Raw genomic sequence first — 26695 nt, 5'->3', positions numbered from 1 at the left:
TGATGATTTTGTTGGATTCATGCTTGGCCATACAGTCATGTGTCAGCAAGGTGAATAGTAGAGGACTCAGGACGCAGCCTTCTGAGACACCTGTGCTCAGTGTGATATTGTTTCAACTATTTCCCCAAACATACCTTTTGGGGTCTGTTTGAAAAAGTCCAGTATCCAGTTACATGGGGGGGTTGTTGATGCCCAGCTAGATCAGCTTCGCTATCAGATTCTGTGGGATGACAGTGTTGAAGTTGGAACTAAAATCATTGAATAGCAATCTGACATAGCAATTCTTGTTCTCTAGATGGATAAATAGAGTTTTGTAGGCCTTTTTAAATTGTGCACAAATGTCACAGAAAATTACCATTAAAAAAGTAAAATTAAGATACCCTTTCCAAATACAATAAATTTAAGCAAGTCATGATTCTCAAAGTCTTTCTGTGTTGAAAGTGCAGACTTCTGTTTTGTAAATTAAATTTGATTTAAAGGTTTAAAGATAGTATCTCAGTACTAGTGTTTGTGGTTATAACCTCATTCCACCAGGGCAGACCAGACAAAACAAGCTGTGGTTTTACATCTTATACAAGATTTTTAGAAGGAAATCTGAGAGCTGGAATTCCTGTTTACAAAAACTGCAGCAGATAAATGTGAATTCAGCATCGTCAGCTATTTAAGAACCCATGTAATGACTACCATAAAGCACAAAAAATACTTTTGTCTGTTATAGTTAAATGTGGAAGGAAGAAGAATTCTCATGGGGTACAGCAGTCATCTAAACAGACTGGAAAAGTTGCCAGACAAACTAGTAATACTCCCGGATGCTCCTGGAGTCTGTTAATCAGTAACGTAGAACAAATTGATCTGATGCTGTCCATGTCTAGGAAATTACCTCTGATCTGAGCCAGCAAAAGTGAGCAACAGATCCTGAGCTTGAGCTCCTCCCCTCCCCTCCCCGTACTTCTTGTTACCCACTATCCCCAGATCTCGTTTGCCGCGATTGTGAACAGTCATGTTCCTGCTGCTTGAGCTCGCTAGTGACAGATAAGTGATATTTTTCTTGGGTTTTCTCTGCATTTCTGTCTTTGGGTTTTCTTGGTTTGGGTTTTAGTGTAGTCCCCCCCCCCATCAGATATCTCTGGCGTTAAGGTTGTCTTCCTGCCCTTTTTCCCTTCTATCTATTCCTCTCCTGCCTTCAGTGAGAGTGTTTTTTGTGTGTGTGTGTGTGTGTGTGTGTGTGTGTGTGTGTGTGTGTGTGTGTGTGTCTGATATTTTTGAAAAGCCTTCAGGTTTCAGGCGCTGCTTCTCATGCTGTCGCAAGCTTGCACCCGCCGACATGCATGAGGAGTGTGTCTACTGTCTATCAGAGCCCCACTTGGAGACTGAGTGTGACATCTGTGCTGGTTCAATCCCCAGGCTCTCCTAGACCATAAAAATAAACTGCTCAAGGGAATGGCTTCAAGGGGCCCCTTGGTCTTGGGGGTCTCCCTCGGATCCCAAGAGGAACCACTCTTCCTCTCAGGATCCTGCAGCAAAATGGCCCAGGCTCTTAGATCCATGTGCTCCAGATATGAGCCCAGCCTCAGGAGCTTCGGCTCCAGTAACTTCATCTCCAAAAGCCTCGGCTCCTATGGCCAGATCCGACCCTTCTCAAAAGCCTCGGCTCCTATGGCCAGATCCGACCCCGCCCAGGCGGGCAGGTCCTCGGATCTGATCAATGGTTTGAGGTCACTCTCAGCTCAAATGACCTCATCATATCCATTGATTAGGACTCTGGATAGTTCGGCTCCATCCAGACTTTTGGTTCCGATGGTTCCATTGGATTTGATTATCATCATTGACTCTCCAGCCCCCTCCAAGTTTGCGGATCCGAAGGGGCCTAGTAGGTCCTCTTCCAGGTACTGCAGGCTTTCTACTCACTTGGGACATTCCTCTGTCTCTTCTTAGTCCACCAGGAGTCTACTCCCTTCGTATATAGATCAAATGATGAGGGGCTTTCTCAAAGCCCAAATAGAACTGGGTCTGCTCCCATCCTCTAGCTGTGTGCCAAGGAGTGCTTCACCCACTCCAGATCTCTTTTCCTCCCACCCAACTCCTCTGAATTCAGTGCCCTAGGGTCAGAACTTGCCAAAGGAGAGGTAGTTGGCGTCTGGTAGTACCTCCAATCCCACACCTCCTGGGTCCCTGGTTGAGTCGGCTCATTTGCCTTCTGGGTCTGCTTTGCCTCATGCCTGGGAAATACATGGAGGCCACCAAGGGGGGGGGGGTCCATTCTGGAGTTGTTGAATAGTTCCCTCCCCTTGGGGGTTTCAGCGTTGGATAGCTCAGGCCCAATATCATCCGGGGGCATCTGTACTGTGCCAGGGTCTCCCCTCCTGCTCCACTCAGCTGCGGTTGGCGGGGAGGGGGAGGGTGGGACCTCGTACAGTCCGTCCACCTTCCAGGTGATAGAGAGGACCATCTCTGGTTGGTCGGCAGCCTCCTCTTTGGCTCTGAACCCTACTTTACCAGGTTCCGTTTTGGGCTGTGAGCCTACATCTTTGGTCCAGGTTCAGCTCCCCTGGATTGCCTTCAGAGGGGCATTGCCCCCATAGGGGTTCCCTCCTCCTCCTCCAAGTCCTCCCCAGAGTCCATGGTGGAGGAGCGCCAGCAGGGTGTGGAAGGAGCTGGACACAGTTGAACACATACCCAAGAGGGCTATTAAGTTTCTCAGCCCCCCTTAAGACAAGCCATTTTGGAGTAAAGGAGTTCCAGTGGATGCTATCATGGTTGCCGCAGCCACCAAAAAGGAGCCCACAGAACAGAGCTCTTCGGTCCATTCCCCTAATAGGGAGTCTAGTGTGATAGACCGGTTTCTGGAAGCACGTGTACACCTCAGCCATGTTTGGACTGGGGACTGCAAACTATATGGCACATTTTACCTGGCTGCAAAGGGATTTGGTTTCAGAGCTCTCTTCTTCCCTTTTGGAGTTGTTGCCTCCAGAGAGCGTAAAAGTGGTTTCTCCAAAGCTATCCACTCTCACTTCTCTAGATAATGCATCAATGAGGTTGATCTCGAACTCTGTTGAGGCCACCTCTCGAGCGGAGGGTACAGGAATTGCCATCAGATGCCATGCCTGGCTTTGCCTTTGCATATTGTGAACAACTTTAAGGCGTCTTTTACTAATGCCCCATTCAGTGGGTCCACTCTTTTGATCCCTCAGTCATGGACACATTGACCCGCAAGAAGCAGGAGGATAAGACCTTGTCAGCAGTCTACTCCCCAATGGTCCTTCTCTAAGACTCAGAGGGGTAGTAAAAAGCTGTGGTTCCGCAAGACGCAGTGTTCTTCCAGGATGCTCCGCAGGAATTCTCTTCTTCCAGCTGGGGAAGGGGGCTCGATGGCAGGTCCCGCCCTAGGGGCAGAGGGGGTCCGCAGAATCAGGGCTTCCAAGAACCCTTCTCGGAGAAGCCCGAGCAGCGGTCCTGAAGTGCTGCCCAACTGTCCTGCCCTGGAGGCAGGCTGGCGTCAGATTTCCCTGCATCAACTGGCTTGGGCAACTCTCACCTCAGACCAGTGGGTGCTAAACATTGTGTCCTGGGGTTACTTCATTCCCTTTGAACACCCCCCCTCCACCACAGAAGTCACTCCCAGATGTTCCACCCTGCCAAAGGGAGTTGGTTCTCTTAGAGGTGCATGACCTCCTTCAAAAAAGGGCAATCCAAAAGGCCCAACAGGTCACCAAGGATCTGGAACTTACTCTTGTTTCTTTTTAGTGCCAAAAAGAACAGGGGACCTCTGTCCCATTCTGGACCTCAGCCAACTGAATTTATTGGTCAAGAAAGTCAAAGTTCTGGATGATCACTCTTTAGTCGATTCTGCCACTGCTGCACAAGGACAAATGGATGTGCTTAGTAGATCTCAAAGACGCATACTACCACATAAAAATAGACAGATGCTTCAGAAGATTCCTGCGCTTCCTGCTGGGGGCCAATCATCAGTTCAGAGCCCTGCCTTTTGGTCTCACCTCAGCCCCCCAGGTGTTCACCAAATGTATGGCAGTGGATGCAGCCCATCTCCAGCTGCAAAGATTTCAGGTTTTTCTGTACCTGTACAATTGTCTCCTTATGGCTTTCACAAAGCATTGTCTTTCCCCAGCCACGAATTTCACCCTAAGCCTCTTTCAAACTGTAGGCATTACTGTCGGCCTTCTGAAGTCTCACATGCTTGAGGCTAAGAGTTCATAGAAATGATTCTCGACATGGTGCCAGAGACTGCAGCTCTTTCCCAGCACAGAATAACTACAATCCAGGAGCAAGACCTCTTACGTCTGGATTGGGACAGTGCCCTAGCCCATCTCATTCTCCAGGTTCTCTGGTCGATAGGAGCAGCCATTTAGTTGGTCCCCCTTGCCAGGGTTTCACATGCGAGTGCTCCAGTGGACTCTGGGAGTACAGTGGTCACGTTGTCTTCACCCCATGTCTACCTTGATTCAAATCTCTCGGGTCTGCAAACATCACCTGACCTGGTGGGTCTGGACCAAGGATCTCCTGTTGGGGAGACCCTTTTTCCTCCCGCAACCCCAAGCCATGGTTACTGCGGACGCCTCCCTGTTTGGGGGGGGTACATTTCCAGGGAAGGATGGTCCAAGGCACATGGTCCCTATCGGAGACCAAGTTGCACATCAGTGTCCTTGAGATGAGAGTGGTCCTACTAATGTTGCAAGCCTTCCAGGACTTTCTCTCAATTGGGTTCTTGGTGATTCAGACAGACAACATTGATGTGGTCTGATATAACAAGCAAGGATGAACTCGATCTTACCCTCTGTGCTGGGAAGCCAAGAGACTTTGGGAATGGGTGATTGCATCGGGCTGCTTTCTTCTTGCAATGCATATTCCTGACTATTCCAACGTGCTAGCAGACAAGCTAAGCAGGACCATCCTGAACCCCCATGAGTGGTCCCTGAAACAGTCAGTGGCAAATCAGATCTTCCGTCGATGGGGATCTCCATGCTGTGACCTGTTTGCGTCTCCAGCCAATCACAAGTGCATCAGATTCTTTGCTCTGATCCCCCCCTGGAGCAGTCCCCACAAGGATGCTCTGATTCACAATTGGCTGCCGGGTCTCCTCTGTGCCTGTCTTCCAGTGCCCCTTATTCCCAAAGTTCTGTAGAAAGCCTGTTGCCTGAAGGCTCAACTCATCCTCGTTGCCCCCTTTTGGCCTTGACAGATGTGATTCTTCCTCTTCTGGTCTCAACTGAAATATACGCCTTTGATATTAGATCCAGTTCAGGATTTTGTTTCCGACTCATGGGGACTTCCCCCTCCCAACCTGAAGTCCTTGAGACTGACAACTCTGTACCTCCAGTTCCAGTAATTGTCAGCCAAACAAAATTGCCTTCCCCTGTGAAGGACCTTATTTTGGCTTCCCAGAAAACCTTCTGCTAGAAAGGTTTATTCCAGCAAATGGAAGAGGTTCTCTATTTGGGCTTGTCAGAGGGACATACATTCTTTTTAACTCCACTTTTTGATATCTTGTCCTTCCTCTCATCTTTTTCAGCAAGCCGCAAGTTTTTTGATGATTAAGCTCCAGTTGGCAGCTATAGCTGACTTTCATTTGGACATTATCCCTGTCTTCTCTTCTAGATTATGCAAAGCCTTTCTCAAAGGAGTGTTCTTACTTAGGCCTCCCTTCAAAGACTCCTCTCCTCTGTGGGATCTTACCTTGGTGCTGCAATCCCTAACACTGCCCCCTTTCGAACCTGCTGCAACATGTGACATCAAGTTCTTATCTTGGTAAACAGCCCTTTTGGTGGCGATTACCTCTGCCAAGAGTCTCTGAGTTACAAGCGCTTTGTATTAAACCCGAATTCATGGTTTTACATAAGGATAGGGTTTCCCTCAGAACCAATCTTTCCTTCATTTCTAAGGTGGTTTCGGAAACTAATCTAAATCAGTATGTCCAGCTTCCCTGTCTTTTTTCCGAGTTTCTCCAACAAAGGTGAATATCAGTTTCATTTCCTAGATGTGGATAGGCAGTTATGTTTCTAACTAAAGAGGAGTGAAGACTTTTGAAAATCAGATCAGCTCTTTGTGGCCTTCTCTCAGGCTAGGAGAGGCAAGGGAATTTCCAAAGTGTCCATTCTTCGTTAGTAGACCACATTTATCAATTCAATCATAAGGATCTTCCCAGACCTCTTAAAGCTCACTCTACGAGGTTAGTGGCTGCATCTTTGGCATTCTGGGCCAGGAGTTCCTTAGATGACATCTGTGCTGCGACCACTTGGTCAAATCCCCATACCTTTGTAGCACACTACAAGTTGGATTTGGCATCCAGGAGTAGGGCCTCGTTTGGTTCTTCTGTGCTCTGGCATGTCCTTCCTTGAGACCTCCCAGGATTTTGGGTAGCTGGGGACTCTGACCCATCCGTGATCAATAATGACACAGATAGCATCAAATAAAGAGTTATGTACTTAGCATAACTTAGAATCTGTGCTCTCCAGTGTCGTTATTCATCACATTCCCACCCTCCGTCCCTCTCCTTCTGGTGGTCAGGAGATTCTTGGAGCTGTGTCCTGTGGGTACGTAGTCTGGTTACTGGGATGAATTTGCGTCCCAGTTGGGACTAGTATCTAGCAAACCCGATCTGAGGATTGTAGGTAACAGGAAGTAAGTGAAGGAGAGGAGCTCGAACTCAGGAGATGCCACTCACTTTTGCTGGCTTGGCTTTGAGGTCAGATCCTAGAACAATCTGTGATGAATTAATGATACTGGATAGCGCAGATTCCAAGTTATGGCAAGTAGATAACTCTTTTTTGATAGTTTAGCCAGGATTAATATTATGCTTGATATTATAGCAAACATTGCTTCTTGTTCTACTGTTGATATTCTCCCTTACTACTAAATATTGCCCATGATGCTGTCATATTTAACTTAAGAATCGGTACGCACAAATGGGAAAAACCTCTCTTGTTTTTCCAGACTATGCCAAAGGTTGCTTTCTTAAGGGTGTGCTTCAAAAGTCTGTATTAGGCCGTTTTCTCTTGTTTACAACTAACTTACCACCATGTATGAAGATGACATTGTTATAATTAAAGTGTTTAAGCCAACTTGATGCCTTTCCACTGCACTAAACAAAACTCTGATTCAGTTTGGAATTGGTGTATTGACAGCAAACTAGAAATCAACAATTAATGCTGAGTTATGATACTTGGTATACCTTAAAGAATAACATAAATTCAAGGTGCAGTTATTACTGATCTCATTGGAATCAAATTACCTAGCACAAGGGAACAGAAATAGTTAAGCATCATGTTTGACATCTTTATCCTTTCAGTACCATACTAACATTATAACCACTAAAGACCTGCAGCAGCTGTAATATATCTTCTCTGTTTTCCACAGAAGCTCACCATGCTATAGGCCTCAATTAGTCTGCAGTTAGCACAGAGGATTGGGACAGTGAGCTGTTAACGTACTGATTCATGTGGTGCATGTTTGATTCTGTCAAACTTCATCTCCCTACTGTGTGACCTTGAGCAAGTTACTTAACTTGACAGTGCGTTGGAGCAACTGGGGAATTGGGCTAGGTTTGTCAGTGGTCTACTGGAATGCATGCTTGGTAACTACCTGTGAACCCATGTGTTAATTTCTCGATGAGAATATGCACACATTATTACAGCAGCCCTATACGAGCACAGTGCTGTCTTATTACAGACTTCTGAAAACAACATTTTGACATACATGCATCTTCTTGCAATACCAGAACATCACTGCCTCACATTGCAGAAAGCGAAATAGCTTCCCATTATGACCAGAGCCAACTAGTTCCCAAACTTACTATTTTTTAAAATTACTAAAAGATATACTGCAGTCCTGCTTTGCAAGCAACCACCTGAAATAGTTTATTCATTGAATTCAGTTAACACTCTAGAGGTATTCAGAAATGAAAACTCTCGGTGTTACTAGACCCAGTCGGCTGCCTTTCTCTCCCACATGGTAGTTCCCCTTCAAACAACATCCCGAAAAGGCTCAATAAACTCGAAGGACGCAACCCTGCAGAACCTCAAACTGAAAATATAAATTGAATGTAGCCCACTACAAATTGCCAAGGTCAATAGATATTAATTTACTCAACTTTAACATTAATTTGCTGATCTGGGTCTAAAGCATCTATAGTCTGTCCCCCATAACAACTGGTTTACTCCCAAATCTAAGGAAAAAAATAGATTACCCCCAAAAGACAGTGTTTCTAACCTCAAAATCCTAAAAAGTATATTACACTAAAACATTTACGACAAAGAGATTGATCTGACCCCCTATATACTTAACTTGCGGCTCTAAGAAATCTTGTGCTCTGGCTAAGCCATTACATCTTAACTCCTCCCCTGCATAGCTACGTATGCAAGGTTTCATATCCATCTACTGGAGCTGCCATTTTCAAACGCCCAGTGCTACTAGACCCAGTCGGCTGCCTTTCTCTCATACATGGTATGTTATTTGCTTAGCTGAGCATTTTGAATGAAATTGTTTCTCTGTATAAAGCCTATTGCGGCTAAAATTATGTTATTTGTCTAGCTGAGCATTGTTACTGAATTGGTTTCTCTATTTAAAGCCTATTGTGACTAAAACAGCAGTGTACTAGTGTATAGCACTGTACATTTAGCTAGATAACAAGAACTGTGCCTTGTGATCTGCATGTATTACTGTTTGTGAGCTTGTTACCTTGGCTTCTCTGCATACAACTGCATCTATAGCAAACTAACTTTGACTTGCACATTTTAGGGGCAGTGTAAAGTGTTACATAAGATATCTGCTTGAAAGTATAACTATTGCTTGCTGTATGTGGTTATGGAGTCAGTTTGTAACCTGCTTGGTTAATGTTGATTGAATGTTATATAACTGAAAGGAGTCCTAATGTTAATGCACCATTCCTTACAAAGATGTCAAAAAAGCATCCATGGAGCTAGTAGCTTACCGTATTTACTGTAGCTATCCTGAACGGTAGTTGCTTTGTTTAAAATAAATAACCTGCTGTATCTTAGAATAGGAAGCTGACTTTATGGAACTGTATTTCTGTTAGTTTGAGACTTACAACCTAATAGACAGGGAAATATCCTGATTCAAACGCTGTTTTTGGTAGCTAACTGTGAGTAGACAGTATAATTGTTTGCCTGAGACCCCTAAATCAGAGCGCTACTCTGTTTTCTATCTAAATGTTGTGTACTAACTAAAGTGTACTGCCCAAGCTGTTTAACTTATATACTCAGTTCTTTATAAGTGCCGGTTACCGACAAGCTTGGTCATTTCTGCTCCCTGAGACTGTGATACAGTATTGCATTGCCTCTTAAGCTAGTTACTTATCTATCTTCTAATTTAGCACTCAAAAGTATAAGGGATGATGTGAAGCGAGCTTTAACAGACTGTAGGATGAAACTGTCACAAAATACAAACAATCCACCAATGTTAAGACTCCACAGGTTTATTGTTCCAGAAACAAACTTTGGATAAGCGCTTTTACTACGAATAGCTTCCTCAGATCCTTCTCATAGTAACTAAAATAGGACCATACATATATATAGCAGATGAAACAATTAAACAATTAGCATCATTATAATTTAAAGAAAAGATGATGTGTTCAACAAAGCACACAAGTTTATCCTAAAACACTTTTAAAAGATAATTTCTCTTGCAAACTTGATAAAAACTATACTTATAAAATAATATATAAGTATAGAAACTATACAAAAATATATTAGAACAATTATACTCAATAGATGCAATATATAAATATATATTTCTAAGCATCTCATATATTGTATTATGCATACAAACTTATATGTTATGTATAAGACGTAAAAATCATTTCACATTCCTCCGCTGTCTTAGTTTGGGTTTTATGGACGCTATTTCATTGAGCCCATACCCTTTATCAGCTCTTAAAAGAACTATCCATTCACTTTCCTTACTTTCTGTGAGGGTCCTGATATCTCCACCCCTTTTACTGGGAATCACTACCTCAAGGATTCTAAACAAAAAACTGTGCGATTCTAATTTACTCTCATCTTCAGGTAGTTCCCCCTTCAAACAACACCCTGAAAAGGCTCAATAAACTCGAATGACACTACCCTGCAGAACCTCAAACTGAAAATATAAATTAAATGTAGCCCACTACAAATTGCCAAGGTCAATAGATATTAATTTACTCAACTTTAACATTAATTTGCTTATCTGGGTCTAAAGCATCTATAGTCTGTCCCCCATAACAATTGGCTTATTCCCAAATCTAAGGAAAAAAATAGATTACCCCCTAAAGACAGTGTTCCTAACCTCAAAATCCTAAAAATTATATTACACTACAACTAAGACAAAGAGATTTATCTGACCCCCTATATACTTAACTTATGGCTCTAAGAAACCTTGTGCTGTGGCCACTTCACTTATTCATGCCTTAATCAAAAAATTAAAACCAACTACACTCTTTGCTGATCTATTCCCTGCTGAGTATCTACAAAAGTCAGCAGATGCCATTGCATACCCCATCTCAATACTAATCAGTTGAACCATAGCAGAAGCCAAAATCCCCTCCATCTGGAAAATATCCTATGTAATCCCACTTCACAAAGGCGGCAGCTCTACTGAACTATCTAATTATAGGCCAATAGCTATATTGTCTCCACTTGCAAAAATAATGAAAAAAATGTATTCGTAGACACCTGCTTCACCACCTAATTCAGAATAATCTTTTGGCTGCCTCTCAGCACAGCTTCAGACCTCTCACCGCAGTACCACTTCAGCCCTCCTAGCCTTATCTAACACGATAAACCATAATCGTAACAATAATAAGTTAGCCTCTGCCCTCTTCTTGGAGCTCTCCAAGGCATTTGATATGGTTGATCACCAACTACTAATCCGCACCCTGAAAACATTTTGTCTAGATACTAAAGCCCTTCATTGGTTCCAATCTTATCTGAGTGGCAGTTTGGCAAAACAAACTATCTAACCTCCTACCCAACTCCCTTGGTGTTCCCCAGGGTTCTATACTAGGGCCCCTTCTGTTCTTCATTTTCATCAATGACCTTTATACTGTTATTCCAAAAGTCATCTGTATTCAATACACATGTGACTCCACCCCGATCTGCTCAGCCACATCTCAGACAGATCTATGGTCATCTACACAGAATACTTTCAACATAGTAAAAAACTGGCTTTTTGGTCATTGGTCATTTGGTCATCTTAAATCCCCAAAAAACAAGCTGCTACTTTTCCCCCAACTCATAGGTCCACTGCATTTACCTTTACCATAAAATCCAATAATGGCACTATAATCTCCCCAGACACCTCTATAAAACTACTGGGTGTTATCATAGATAATCTTAAATTCGACCTGTATGTTATTCAAACTATCAAAACCGTCAATAAAACACTAGGGTCACTTTACAGGATTAAATCCTTCCTAACCCTACCAGCTAGAATTGCCATTGTATGCTTTCACCTACTCTCAACTCTTCTCTACGCACCCCCTTTACTCACTAACTTAAACAAGTCTGTTCTTAACAAACTCTCTACCAGCTACAACCACATTGGCAGATTTGCCACTGGTCTGCCTTTTAGGACATACTACTGCATCAATCTAAACGAGCTTGGGTGGCTAAAACTGCCCAGTTTGATCCAGTATAACCAACTGATTATGGCATATAAAGTCCTTTACATTCCGGACAATACTCCTGCACTTAAAAACATTATTAGATTTAATATCACCGATAACGAAAGAATCTGTCCCAATACTGATAGATTACATGATACTAAACTTACAACAGAAGGTTTCAGATAAAGGCAAACTCTCTCGCATACACAAAATTATTAGAGATGAAACCTTCAACTGTCCAGAAAATTACTAGAATTATTTCAATTCCATTAATAGAGAACCACCAAAACAACAAGTCAGGAATCATATACTGGAATCAGCTTCTAAAACAACTTCCTCAATTAAATGGAAACTTTATACCTGGAAAGTCTTACACAGCTACACTCCTCTAATAATGAGCAAAATTAATAAAAAAAGATAACATATGTAAGAGATGTACTTCATAGATAAATGCTAACTGGGCACAAATGTTCCATGATTGTATAAAACTGAAGGAATATTGGACATCAATTAATTTTCTTCAGGCTATTTTTACAGATAAAATTACAATATCTAAATCATTAATCCTCATACCCAAATGTGTTAAAAAGGTTAAACTTCCCTTATTATGGTCAGTTCTAACAGTGGCTAGAAAGATTATAACTAGAAATTGGATCTCAGATACCCCTCCTTCTTTTAATGAGTTTAAAAATGTTTTGATTGAGGTATGTCAAATAACTAATGACCATTAAATCAAGAACTTCTGGGAAAACAGCCAGCTATAATATGTGGGATACTCTACAAAGTTTGTTAAATAAAGACTTGGAGCATTTGTAATATGTTATAGTTATGTTAGATGATGTAATTAAATGGATGTCTTTGTAAATACTTTAGTTGTTTTATGAATGTTAAAATTCCTTACCTGTTAACTGCTTGTATAAATTACTATGTTTTACTGATTATATGTTAAAATCAATAAACAAGTTAAAAAAAAATTATTACACCCTATAATAATCCTAGACGGTACCTCTTCGATCTTCCAGTAGATTGATGGTTCAAACTATCAAAACTAATAACTCAGCTGGTGACTCTCTGTTTGCCAACTCTGTAGGTAGAACCTAGAGTTCACTCCCAGCTGATATTACCCTACTTACCACCCTGAGTCAGTTTAAGAAAAGACCAAACAATATTTGAAACTAAACTGGCTATGTCAGTGCATCAGACCTGAGTAACTCACTTCTAGTATAGTGTTAAAAATTGAAATTTAGCTTAGTTGTGTTACATATCCTGGACTTACACCTGGGTTTTTCTCAAACTTTGGAATTGTATAACTTGTTAAGTATGTAACCAGTGTATAAACTGTATTAAGTAATTTTATCTGCTTGTACCTTGGAGTTTTTCTCCCAGGGCCTCTGCTGAAAATGGGCATGAATCCAGTCGGACTAGCCCAGTCAACAAATGTAAAATAAAATTTAAAAAAATAAACTTTTACAAGAAGAGTTTAACTTTATTTGCTTCCAAGATTCAAGATAATTTGAATTGCATACTGTATATTGTTTGCTTTGAGCGTAGTAAAACTCTATTTTAGTAACTCAGAATTTTAAATTTAAAACAGTGATTTCTTCTGTACCAAACAATATATTGTTGAAAAATTTACTGCTGAGAGGTTCTTGACAATTCTTGAATACATTTCATATCAATTATTGATTAGGATAAATCTGTTTTTCTATTATGTAAGTCTGCATTATGTTGACATCAATCACCATTACTAGTTTACTTTTTTAAATTACATTCACTGTAATTGTATTTTTATGGTTGTTCCAGGTTGTGGATGAAAAGATCCCTGTACCAGCCACCCAATTAACTAAGTAAATAAATAAATAAATATACTCATGTCTTACACAGTATTGGCTATATTACTTCAAGGTATATCACATCACAAAATGCTTTCTAAAATGTTGATGCAATTTTTAAAAAGATTATTCAAAACTATTTACCAATAAGGTACAGATTTGATGGTAATTTAAATATTCCACCACTGTAGTGTAGTTGTATGGAGTTGTAAAATCAGTAGACTATATAACTTGTCATAGATTGGGGATTCATGACTATCCTTAAAAAAGCCCTAGTGGTTGTTAGCATAGTGCATACCTATAAACCTATAACAGGAGAAGAAGATATTGGGCCCTTTTACAAAAGACTTGCTCTCTGTGTAAGTGGTCACTTACACTGCGAGCAAGTCTTTTGGAATCTGGCCTCCGTTGTAAGCCTGTTTATAGAACGAAATAAGTCACTTATGCTGAGAGCAAGTCTTTCAGAATCAGGAAAGACTTGCACTGAGAGCAAGTCTTTTGGAAATAGGCCCATTTTGTTTCTTACAAAAGCAATCCTAACACAGTAAATACATTTATGTAAAAGTAACATAGAAAGATCTTTCTAAACTGCTCAGATTGGACAGATCAGACAATAAAACTTGACCATCATCTATAACATAGGATGACAAAGTATTCTTTAATTAGCAGAAAAACAGTCAGGAAATAAATGATGGTAGGAGATGTTGCAGTATGTAACATGGTAATATCTGATGTTCTTCGTGTTTCACTGTTGCAGTCATCACATTTGGGTTATCCCCGCCAGGGAAGAACTCGGCCGGCCAGAATACCAGAGGCTTAGTATTTCTGCGTCGGTTGCTGTTGCTTCAGAACTGACGTCAGGTCGTCAGTAGTATAAAGTAAGGCAGCCAGTGCCATTACATAGCCTTTCTTGCCATGGAGCCTATAGCAGAAGCAGTTTGCACAAGTGCCGGTTGGACGCTATCCGAGTTTCATCTACCAAATTGAAGCTGAAGTCTTCTAAAGCTAAGTACCCCATTGGGGATCCTTTTTTCTTACACTAACCGATGTCAGAAAAAGTTAATTGTTTGCCTGTGGAAAGTTTTCCACACCAAGACTTTCATTCTTACTGGGTCACTTGTTTAGGCCTAAACCATGACGTCCCCAGTTGTCACTTCTGTGCTTTGTTCAATGCCAGAGCTATCCGTCGTCGGGCCCTTATTGTAGCTAGATATTTTCATTTAGTCCTCAAATTCCGATATGGCTTCGGTAAGCCATCCAACAACAGATCTTCTGAAAAAACATAAAGACAGAGACAGACCACACAGGTCCAAGCCTACTGACGACACTTTCGTTAAGCTAGTCATCAGTTCTCCGGTCCTCAGTGAGGTGCTTTTACAGCCCCTGATGCCCGCTTCTGTGGATTCGCAGGCCGCTACCGAGACCCTTTTCGATGCCGCAAAACTCTTCTTTGACTAAGGATCCTGTGGTCATCTCTACCTTGGATGGATCCGGAGCCGCTGAGCAGGCACTGGCTTCCGAGGAAGTGCTTCGCACTACTGATTCTCTACACAAACCTACGTCTTCTTTTGCGACTACTGTTCTTTTGAAAACTACTGAGTTTCTTAGGCCTAAGGTATGAACCACACCCAAGAAACAGATGACCTAATCTAAGGCACCTGCTTTCTTGCTTCAGTCTTAAATGCTTAAAATGGCAGAAGACTTTATCATGCTGATCAGGGGAAGCTAAGCTACCCCCTCCAAAAGGAAAAGAGATGTCTCCTGTAGTTTGTCTGAACAAATGTCAGATGACTCTGATGCATCTGAGTATGAAGACATACAACCCCTCTCTACTTAAGAGGATTCTGATGCAGGGGATTCCATCCCTTCAGCCTCTCTCCTAGAGGACTTTTCCTTTGGGGAAACCCTTCATACCTTAAGGGAGCATTTCCAATGGGAGAGTCAAGACTACCCTCAGTCTAAAAAGAGACTTGGAATTCTTAGATCTTCCACAGAACAGAACCCTGGCCATCCCCCTAGTCCTGGATGTTGTGGAGGATGTTTTCCTGGAATCCAGCTTGACTCCTGACACCCTTCCTCCTGCACCCAGAAAACCAGACAGGTACTATAGAGTCCCTGAGTCTCACAAATTTATTTTTAAAAATCCTACTGCTGACCATGAGGTAATTTCTCAAGGGCCTAAAGGGATTAAAGCAACCTTTGCTAAGAATCCAACCCCCTCAGATAGGGATTCCCGAGCACTAAACAGATGGGGTAAAAAGTATACACCTCAGCTACTCTTGCTATCAGGGCACTAAATTTGTCAGTTCCATATGCTAAAATTTCAGCAACATACCCTGGAACTCCTCAAACAAAAAAATATCTTCCTTTCCTGCTTGTGCAGAATCTAAAGTGTTACAAGAGTTAATGCGTTCTGTAAGTCAAGTAACTAAACACACCTTGCACTGTGGTTTTGACGTCCTAGAAGCTTCTTGCAGGGCAGCAGTCACTTGATCTGTCCTTAGAAGGCATGCATGGCTTAAGGAACAGCCCCTGCCAGACCATGTCAAATCTAAATTGTTGGATACCACCTTGCACAAAGACAACTTATTTGGCAGTAAGGCAGAAGAGGTCTTAAAAAAGATGGAACAAAAAGCAAAATCTATCCAGACATTTAAGGATTTCTTATAGGTCCAGCCACCCAGGTTCAGCAGACATTGTCCCCACCAAGCACTGGTCCTTTCCTACTTCCACTAAGCCACTCCAGCCCAGGCCCCAGGGAACCAACCCCCCCCCAGACAGCAGCCACAGGGAATGCAGAGATCTAAGTAGTGGACTACCTCCACTTCAAAATCAGGGAGTTCTAAGCCACCCCGTTATGGTAAGAACTCACAATGACTCACCTCCCACACCCCCTCCCTCTGCCCACCTTCACTTACCCTTAGGAGGAAAACTCTCCTTTCACACAAGCACCTGGGACAACATTACCAACGACCACTGGGTTCTCAACATAGTGTCTCAGGGATACAAATTTTCCTTCCACACCCTTCCAACCCCAAAAGGGTTCCCAGATCTACCTCCAAACCAGAGAGCAGAGGCTCAAAAGCAAATCCTTTCCCTGTTTTCTAAGAGGGCAGTAGAGCACATTCCTGTAGAACAGATAGGCCAAGGTTTCTACTCCAGACTTTTTCTGGTGCCCAGAAAAGAGAGCATCTGGCACCCCATCCTCGATCTATCCATTCTAAACACCTTCGTGGTGATCCCAAAATTCAAAATGCTCACCCTGCGGCAGCTGCTACCCATGCTCTCCAAGGATGCTTGGTTAGCCACCCTAGATCTAAAAGAGGCCTACTTCTACATTCCTATCAGGGAATCATACATGAAATATCTCAGTTTCAGAGCAGGATCTCAACACTTGGACTTCCCTTTGGCTTATCTACTGCTCCCAAAGTTATCACAAAATGTCTGGCTCTGGCCATTGCCTTTTGCAGACAAAGGAATATCCAGATTTACATATTTAGATGACTGCCTTATTCAGGCAGACAGCCAGGAAAAGCTGCTCATGCACTTGGCCTTTGTAAAGACCCTACTAACCTCCTTAGGGTACACAATCAACAAAAATAAATCCAAACAGGTGCCCACCCAAAGGATTATCTTCCTGGGAGCAAGCCTGTACACATCATCCGAAATGGCATTGCTTACACCAGAAAAACAAATTTTCCTGGCAGCCTACTTCTCTCAACTAGCCACCAGACCCCAGTTATCTGCAAGGAAGATCCTGCAAGCTCTGGGGTTCATGGCATCTTGCATACTACTCATTCCATATGCCAAACTGCATATGAGGAAACTTCAATGGTACCTAAAAAGCCTTTGGTGTCAACACACCCAAGACCTGGAGACTCTTATACCTATAATTTCTTGCCTCAGAAAAGATTTTCTTTGGTGGGCAACAGCATGTTCCCACAACAAGAGACTACCTTTCTCACCACCACCCGCCGCCCAGACCCTCACCACAGATACATCAGACTATGCTTGGGGTGCACACCTGGATGGCAGGTGCATACAGGGCCAATGGAGCCAGCAGCAAATCCCTCTGCACATCAGCCAAAAAGATATGATGGCTGTCCAGTATGCATTGATAACTTTCAAGCCCCCTCTCTCCCCAGGGGCTCTCCTGATCAAAACAGACACCACCACTGTGATGTGGTATATCCGCATGCAGGGAGAGACTCGCTCCTACCCTCTGTGCAGGCTGGTTATGATCCTTTGGCACACAGCCTCTGCCATGCAACTGCACCTGTTAGCACAATTCCTACCAGGTTCTCTCAACTCTCTGGCAGACCAATTAAGCAGAAATCTTCTGGACCCACATGAGTGGTAGCTCAACAAAAGAACCTTCACCCTAATAACTCAGAAATGGGACACCCCGAAGGTCGACCTCTTTGCCTCCCACACCAACCATCAGCTCAGCAAATTCTGCACCAGGGAGCATCACTGCATGGCTTGGAAAATGGATGCCCTGTCCTTCCCGTGGGTCAATCTGTCGGTCTATGCCTTTCCTCCACTACCTCTCATCCCCAGGGTACTGCTCAAAATAAAGGAGGAAAAACCAAGAACAATTGTTATAGCTCCACACTTGCCTCGCCAGCACTGGTAACCCTTGCTACGCAGTCTATCCCCATGCCACCATGGCATCTCCCTCAGATTCCTAACCTCTTGACCCAGAGGGAAGGGGAATCATGCATCCCCAATTGCAGACACTCAGTTTGGCAGCTTGGCTTATTCCCTAACCCCAGATCAATCTGCCAACCTCAGTAAGCAGGTTCTAGATGTTATATGTGAGGCCAGATGCCCTAATGTTAGAAAGCCTTATGCTGACAAATGGAAAAGGTTCTGCACCTGGTTCCAGGCTAAGGGAGCCAATACGGCACAGCCCTCCCTCCCGCTCATCCTGGATTACTTAGCTGACCTACTACACAGCGGCCTGTCTTTCTCCTCTATAAAAATTCATGCCTCTGCTATCTCTGTTCATTTCCCACCTGAGCAGCTCCTTTTCTCTCACCCTTTGATCAAACAATTCCTAAGAGGGGCTAGCAACTTGAGGCCACCCAGAAGAGCACCAGCCCCAGCTTGGCATCTTAACTTTGTGTTGGAAAAGCTCACCCTGCCCCCTTTCGAACCAGCTTCTTCTGCAGAGCTAAAATTTCTCAACTGGAAGACAGCTTTCCTTCTGGCCATCACTTCAGCCTGAAGAGTCTTCGAACTGCAAGTGCTCAAGGCTGTGGAATCCTTCATCATCTTCCATCCTGACAGGGTATCTCTCAGAACTAACCCATCCTTCATGCCCAAGGTGATGTCCACTGTGGCTCTCAACCAATCCATTCATTTGCCCACCTTTTTTCCTAATCCCCAGAACAAGGGGGAAAGCATACTGCACTCTCTAGATGTGCACATACAGCTCAGATTCTATCTAGACAGGACTAAATCCTTCAGAAAGTCTGATCAATTGCTGGTTAGCTTTGCTACAGGGGCAGAAGGCAAAGCCATCTCCAAACAAACCATTTCCAAATGGATAGCACACTGCATCCTTTTCTGCTACAAACAACATGGAAAGCCTCCCCCCAAGGGGATCAGGACTCACTCCACTAGAACAGCCTCCACCTCTGCAGCTTTCCTCAGAGGAGTCCTCACGAGGGACGTCCTGGAGGCTGCCACCTGGACATCTGTTCACACTTTTACCAAACATTACCACCTTCCTCTTTTCTTCAAATCCAGGGCAGGGTTTCCCTCTGCAGTCTTGCAGGGCATCCTAGCCAGCCCATAGTTCCTTGACTGCCTCCACCCTTTCCTCAGATTTGGGAATCAACCCAAATGTGATGACTGCAACAGTGAAACACGAAGAACATAGTACAGTTATGTACACTTACCATAAATGTAGATGTTCAAGTGTATTCACTGTTGCAGTCCTGGTTTCCCTTCCTCCATCCCCCTTTCTTCTCTTTCCTTACAAGGGACATATTGATATTTACTTTCTACTGGTGGGGTTCTTCCACCAGAACCTGGCTCCTACTTGGGGGCTCCTGACAGGTTAGGGCAAGAAAAACTGATGTAATGGCATCAGCTGCCTTACTTTATACTACCAACAACCTGACGTCAGTCCTGAAGCGACACCAACTGACGCAGAAATACTAAGCCTATGGTATTCTGGCCGGCCAAGGGCTACCCTGGCAGGGATAACGTAAATGTTATGACTGCAACAGCGAATACACTTGAACATCTACATTTATGGTAAGTGTACACAACTGCAGTCAGATATCTTAATGGGAAGATTGTATGCCAGGTTTAGGAAAAATCTGTTCTTTTCCACTGAATATGGCTATCCAACTTTACCAATAAAATGATATCCACGGCAATAGCAAAAGTTAATTTTTGTGATAGTAATTGAAATAAATTCTCTGGCACTGGCATTCCAAATTAATAAGTTACAATGCATGTAGCTTAATCATTGGTGCTGAAGCATACAAATGTTTTTGTGATGGATCATAAAACTATCTGAAGGCAGTTAAGTTTATGGATTGTAATTCAGGAGTAGAGGTTGGTTGTATGATAAGGGGGCTACTTGTATCACTTAGATGGTTTTCCTTAACCATGGGTGGTCTTCCATCAGCAAATTCCTGTTTTCATTTACAGAGTGATATTAAGGGACTGAGTAGACTTGATTATTCCTTATTATGGTGTTTATGCATGCACAGAAGGAGAACAGCTACTCTGTGTATTGTCCTCATCGTGGGTAAAACATTTCACAGTTTTATGTATTACACTTTGTCATTAATTTTGTGGAAAGCATGGGCAAATTGAGTGAAAAGCTGGACACCTTTGATCACAATGCATTTAATTACTTTTTGTTTATTTTTATTTACTTGTTGGAGTTATGCTGGCCTGTTCTCTCACATGTAGAAATTAATTTACCATTGAAGTTCTTGTCATTTATTTTTTTGTTAACACTTTTGCTTTCTATTTCAGGCATTGAGTAGATGCAGTTTAAAGCACAGCATAGCTCTTTGGCAACTTCTTTCATCCCGCAAGTCTGAAAGTATGCTTCGTCTCAAAAGGGTAGGTGCTGCTTCTCTTTTGTACATCCAGGACTGGATCAGTGAAGTGTACTCTATGTATAAACAGTTGTAATGGTGTATAACTAAACAATACCTGCTCAAACTGAAGGGTGAACTTTTTTTCTTTCTTTATTTTTGTACTTTTAACAAGTGCCATGGTTTGTTTGTGTATTAGCAATGAATCTAGGTTTGTGCATGGCAGTGTTGAGGTGCTGTATACACTGGCTTATGGCTGGGTTTACACTATTTTCTCTAGTGCTGTAGTGTCCTGAAAGAACTACCCAATGTCCATCCATTATAGTAATGTTGCCACCATCAAAGGGACCCTTTCCTTCCTTAAAGACCATGACAGAGGTACATTGTTGGATGGATCGGCAGTGCTCTTCGGTTACCACTGTGGCTCAGTTAGTAATGTCACCCATATTACATACACGTTAATTCATAACTTCTTTTCTACAAACCGTAGTTGTGAGCTTCATCAAACTTTTTTTCTGGAGTATTTTTACATTGAGTGTCACTGTTTTTCTGCTTTATCTTATCACCTGACTGTTTTGATTTCATAGAACTTTCGTGAAAAGTTTTCAAACTCAGATTTTGAGAGAGTCATTAATATGTGGAAGGAACTCTTCTTTAAGGTTACTTATTCCCACAAAATGGCATTACGGAGCAAAGTATTTGTATAGTTGTAAGAAGTGTGAAAATGGCAACAGCTCTGTGGCCTAGAGGGAGAATGTCCTTGACTGCGCTGCAGTTGGCCTGAATTCATTAACAGCTTGGGTGCCTGGAAGAGGTGGCTGAGGAAGATGAGAGGAAGCAGTCACTGTCGTCTTGCTCATCCTGGAGGGAGGCAGCGTTGACATCCAACAGGAGCACTAGGTGTTCACCAAGTCGAGTTCCGACCTGAGTAAGCCCACACTGCCATAGTGCTTTCACACTATGCAGCTGAGCACAAATTGGCATGTGGAGGCACTCTTTCTCTCAGCAGGTAGTGATTGTGGTCTCAGAAGAGCTGTCAGAATGGGTGGAAGGTGCTCCTCAGGGGAGAAGATAGGTTGCCTCCATTACCAGCAAGCTGTCTACCACCTGACTCTCAGCTCTTTCTCTCTCTCTACCTATATATATATATATATATATATATATATATATATATATATATATATATATATATATATATATATATATACATACATATACATACATACATATACATATATGCTGACAATAATTAAGGCTGATCATTTACTTCAAAAAATAATCTGAGATCTGGTTAGTTTGAAAGTGAAAAAAAAATGTTGTATTTCAATGTGTCCTTTAATACTGCAGCCCTTGACAGGGGATCCTTCATGTTAAGAATGTTGTTATAGTGAAGAGAAGGACATCTACTGTTATGGTAAGATTTTACACAACTATACTTTATTGGAATTTGCCATACTACTTCAGTTTTGTAGAAGCTAGAGAGGTACTAAGAATGTGTCCCAAGTCTGTCAAAAATGCTAGGCAAGTCCCCCATCTTAAAAAATAAAGCTTTCATTGTAAAAGAAAATTAGTAAATCTTAAAACTTGCTGCAATAATTCCATAAGTTCATAGGTAAAAACTAGACTAGCTGCCCTTGCAAGCCATTTTAAGTCTAGCCAGTTTCCCTTTTTGTGCTTGAATTAACCTAACCTGTTTGGTGTTAGACTGGCCTTACCTATCCCGTGGTTGATAATTCTATGTTACCCTAGTGAGAATAACTGGGATAATACCATAGATAATCTGAGGGGGATCCATGCATAGCATTTAGGCTGCCTCTGTTCATTAGTAGTACAGGGGGCAGTACTGGGTAAATTTTCTGTTACAAATCCATAGATTCAAGTGTCACTTGAATATGGACAGGGGTGGCCTTTTTACATGGATGGGGAGTCTGTTCCACAGAATTCTGTGTGAGATATACCTGTCCCTCCAAACTGTTCTGTTGATGTTGCAGAACAGGCCATTTCACTTGCTGATGTGACGTAGGTCCATCAATATTGAGTAATGTAATTAAACTGTTTTTCCAGGCTGGCCTTACCACCTAATATCTGGGACCGAACATGCAAACCCCAGCTACTTATTAATACTCCAGGATCACTGTACCTTGGAATCATGGGAATATTCCATTGTACTACAACCATTATATATATTCCCCTTATTGCACTTTCAGTTTCACTTTTCTGAGGATAATGCTTACCATTCTTGGAATTTCAACAGGAACCCAAATTTTTATGTTATTGTCAGAAACCATTTTGTATGGTGTGGAAATTGGGAAACAGGTTGGAACGTAGTGATACGCATTTATTGTTGATGTCACGATAGCTATATGAAAAGTTGTAACTGGGAGAAGAAAAGGCATCGTACTCGGGTCTATATCAGTTCAATGAAACAGCACATCATCGAATACAACAACCCTGAACTTCTAACCACGAAATCTAAAAACATCGAAAGCTCAGAACAGCGAATTGTTTCCCTGGGAAGAAATTCACTGTTCCGAGAAACACACACACAACACAAGCACACCAAAAAAACCCAGCAATCCACACATATACACTTAAAATCCTACATCTAACCCTACACTAAACTGTTCATACAGTACTATCTATCCACTATCCTTAACCCAGACCCTAACCCTGAGATCCGTCACTATCGCACACTCACCTCACCCGCGCCCTAACCCTAACTCACATACCCTCCCTAACCCTAAAGTCTATCACTATCGCACACTCATCTCACCCGCACCCTAACCCTAGCTCACATACCCTACCCTAACCCTAACGTCCACACAATCGCACACTTACCTGAACCCAACCTGTAACTTTCCACCACAGTGCTGAAAATAGCGAAGCCACAGAAATGGACAACCAAATTCTTTCCCTAGGAAACAATTTGTTTATCTCCAGTTTTGCTATTTTAAGCGTTCGCTGTTTTTGGGTCTGTATTAGACCATTCGAAGTATCAACACTTTGATGATCTAATATAGACCCTTGTACTCAGGTATGGTATATTTTCAAATGGCAGAAAAGATATACCTTTGGAAATCTTGTGCAGCAGGACTTGGATGTAGTGCTTAGAAGGCTGAACAGGGATGAGCCAGTTTCCCTGAGAACAGAAAAAAGGTTCTTAAGAGCTAATGTATAAAGGTAATTGTTAGTCTTTAGGAACCAAGAAATTCATGGCTGTTTAAATTTCATGAACTTTCAATATTAGTGAATGTTATGAACAGTCCGACTACAATTTAGAATCCTGTGTTTCCATACACAAAGGATGGCCAAACAGGATAGTCATGGATGTTCTTCCTGTTTCACTGTTGCAGTCATTACATTTGGGTTATCTGCTTGCAGGTAGCACTCAGTCAGCCTGATTAACAAAGTCTTGGGTCCTGCATCGGTTGCTGTCCCTTCTTCCATGATGTCAGGTCGTCAGGGGTATAAAACATGCAGCCGATGCCATTACATCAGTCTTTCTTGCCGTGCGGTGCCCGAAGCAGAAGCAGTTTGCAAGTGCCGGTCGGCCGACTCCTGAAATTTTCATTTTCGAGTTTCAGAACGAAGTCTTCAACTAAAAGCTAAGTACCCCGTTGGAGAAACTTTTTCTTGCTCTTAACCGATGTCAGGAAAAGTAAATAATTGCATTACTTGTGGAAAGCAAATACCTCATAAAGATTTTCATTCGTACTGTATTCCTTGCCTAGGCCCAGACCACGATGTACCTCACTGTCGGTTTTGTGCCTTATTTAAACCACGCACTATCAGTCATCGGTATATTTACGCTTCTAAATATTTTGGTGCTCGGTTTAATTATCCTGATATGTCTCCGGTCAGCCATGTGACTACCGACATTCTGAAAAAACGCAAAGATAAAGACAGAGACAGGCCACCTAGGTCCAAAGCTGCCGACGTTGCTTCTCCTAAGCCAGTCGCCAGTTCGCCGATACTCATTAAGGTGCTTTCGCAGCCCCTGATACCCACTACTTCTGATTCGCAGGCCTATACTGAGACCCATTCGGAGTCTGGTATGCTGTGAGATGCTTCAACTGTAGAACCTGCGGATGTCTCTACCTTGGATGGGTTCGGAGCCACTGTGCAGGCACCGGCTTTTGAGGGTGTATTCACGCCTACTGACTTGCATATTAAACCGACGCCATCTTCTTCTTCAAGGCCTAAATCTCGAACCATACCTAAATAATTGACGCCCAGACTGCATGATCAGGCCTGTATGCCTAAAAACAGATGATAAGAATGTCTGAAGACCTTATTAATTTAATCAGGGGAAGCCTTCCCCCTCTAAGAGACTTAGGACTGAGTTTGTTTATGATACTTCCGACCAGGATTCTGAATTTTCTGTTTCCTCTGATGACTAGGATTTACCCTTATCTACCTATGAAGATTCTGATGCTGAGGACTCCATTCCCACTGCTTCCCCCCAGAGGATTTCTCTTTTGGTGAAACCTTGCATACTCTCAGGGAGCATTTCCTTTGGGAAAGTCAGGATTTCTCTGATTCTAAAAAGAGGCTTAGGGATTTCCTATTCCTGCCCCAGCACAGGCCTGTAGCCATACCTCCTGTACTAGACATTATTGATGATGCGTTTGCAGAATCTAGCTTGGCCCCTGACTCTTTACCTCCTGCTCCCAGGAAACCTGGTAGATATTACAGGGTCCCTGACTCTCACAAGTTCATTTTCAAAAATCCTACTGCGGATCCTGACACCATTTCACAGAGGCCCAAGTGCATTAAAGCTACTGCTGCCAAAAATCCTACCCCCTCTGATAGAGACTCCAGGGTGCTGGATAGATGGGGTAAAAAGGTATACACTTGTGCAACTTTGGCAATTAGGGCCTTAAACTGCCAGTTTCATATGTTGAAGTATCAGCAGCATATTACTGGATTGCTTAAACAGAAAATTATGTTGTTTCCTGATTGTGCTGAAAATAAGGATTTACAGGATTTATTGCATTCAGCTGAACAGGTTGGTTTTGACTCTCTAGAGGCATCTTGCAGGGCTGCTGTAACTGGGTCTGTACTTAGAAGGCATGCTTGGCTTAAGGAGCAATCCCTACCAGATCATGTTAAAGCAAATTTACTGGATGCTCCCCTAAACCAGGACCGCCTGTTTGGCAACAAGGCAGAAGTTGTTCTTAAAAAGATGGAAGAAAAAGCTAAATCTATGCAAACTGTTAAATATTTTTTATAAGTACAACCTCCAAGATTTAGTAGGCATTGGCCTTCCAAGAATTGGTCCTTTCCTGCCTCTTCCAGACATTCTCAGTCCAAAACCAGATCCAGCAGAGCTCCCAGGCTGCAATCCCAGGGTATACACCGGACTAAGCAGTGGGGGGGCCTCCACTTCCAAATCTGGGAGTAATCAGACTCCCCCCATGGTAAACTGTCTCAATGACTTCCTTTTAAAATTTCCAAGCACTTATCAACTGACTGCCCCTTTAGGGGGAAAGATTGCTCTTCATGCAAAGAACTGGGGAACTCATTACCCAGGACAAATGGGTTTTAAATGGTTTACTATTAAAATTTCGAACGACAGTCCGTCGACTGTACTATAGTCGAACACGGAAGTTCGAAAATGATCATTGCGAAGTCAAAAAACAATCTAGGAATGGGTTTTAACATGGGTCGAGGTAGGGGAGATGTTTGTAGTTCAGAATAACACTGAACACCTACCTCGACCCATGTTAAAACCGTTCCTAGATTGATTTTTTGACTTTGATATTCGACGTTTTCAAACTTCCGTTGCCGACTATAGCACAGTCGATGGAGTGCCGTTCGAAATTTTAATAGTAAACCGTTTTAAATATAGTGTCCCAGGGATACAGATTTCACTTCCACACATTGCCAACACCAAGCAGGTGGCCACAAAACAAGTACTTTCTCTCTCATGACTGATCATGTCTAAATAACTAAATGTGTCTGTAATTTTTCTTTGTGGAGCTTTTCTCCCCGAGCCTCTGCTGAAAAAGGACCTTTTCGGCTCAGTCAGACACCCCCGGTTAACAAATGTAAAATAAAATAAATAAATTAAGCTTGGGGGCTATTCAGTTGGTACCAGAAGAGGAAAAGGGACAAAGTTTCTACTCAAGACTTTTCCTGGTACCAAGAAAAGACAATTCATGGCGTACTATCCTGGACAT

At 42.6% G+C, this 26695-nt stretch overlaps 1 protein-coding gene across 1 annotated transcript in view; it reads left to right on the top strand.

Annotated features, from left to right (window-relative positions):
* RNF213 (ring finger protein 213) overlaps positions 1–26695 on the top strand; it is a gene marked incomplete in the record, with an annotated part of 2890576 nt that overhangs the window by 2814476 nt on the left and 49405 nt on the right. Inside the window, 1 exon segment of the mRNA XM_044069632.1 lies at positions 20449–20538. Within this exon segment, the coding sequence (XP_043925567.1) occupies positions 20449–20538 (90 nt within the window).

Source organism: Protopterus annectens, chromosome 4.part0, assembly GCF_019279795.1.
Source record: "Protopterus annectens isolate FY-2018-M chromosome 4.part0, PAN1.0, whole genome shotgun sequence".
Classification (NCBI taxonomy): Eukaryota; Metazoa; Chordata; order Ceratodontiformes; family Protopteridae; genus Protopterus; species Protopterus annectens.
This window is presented reverse-complemented; position numbering and strand designations above follow the sequence as displayed.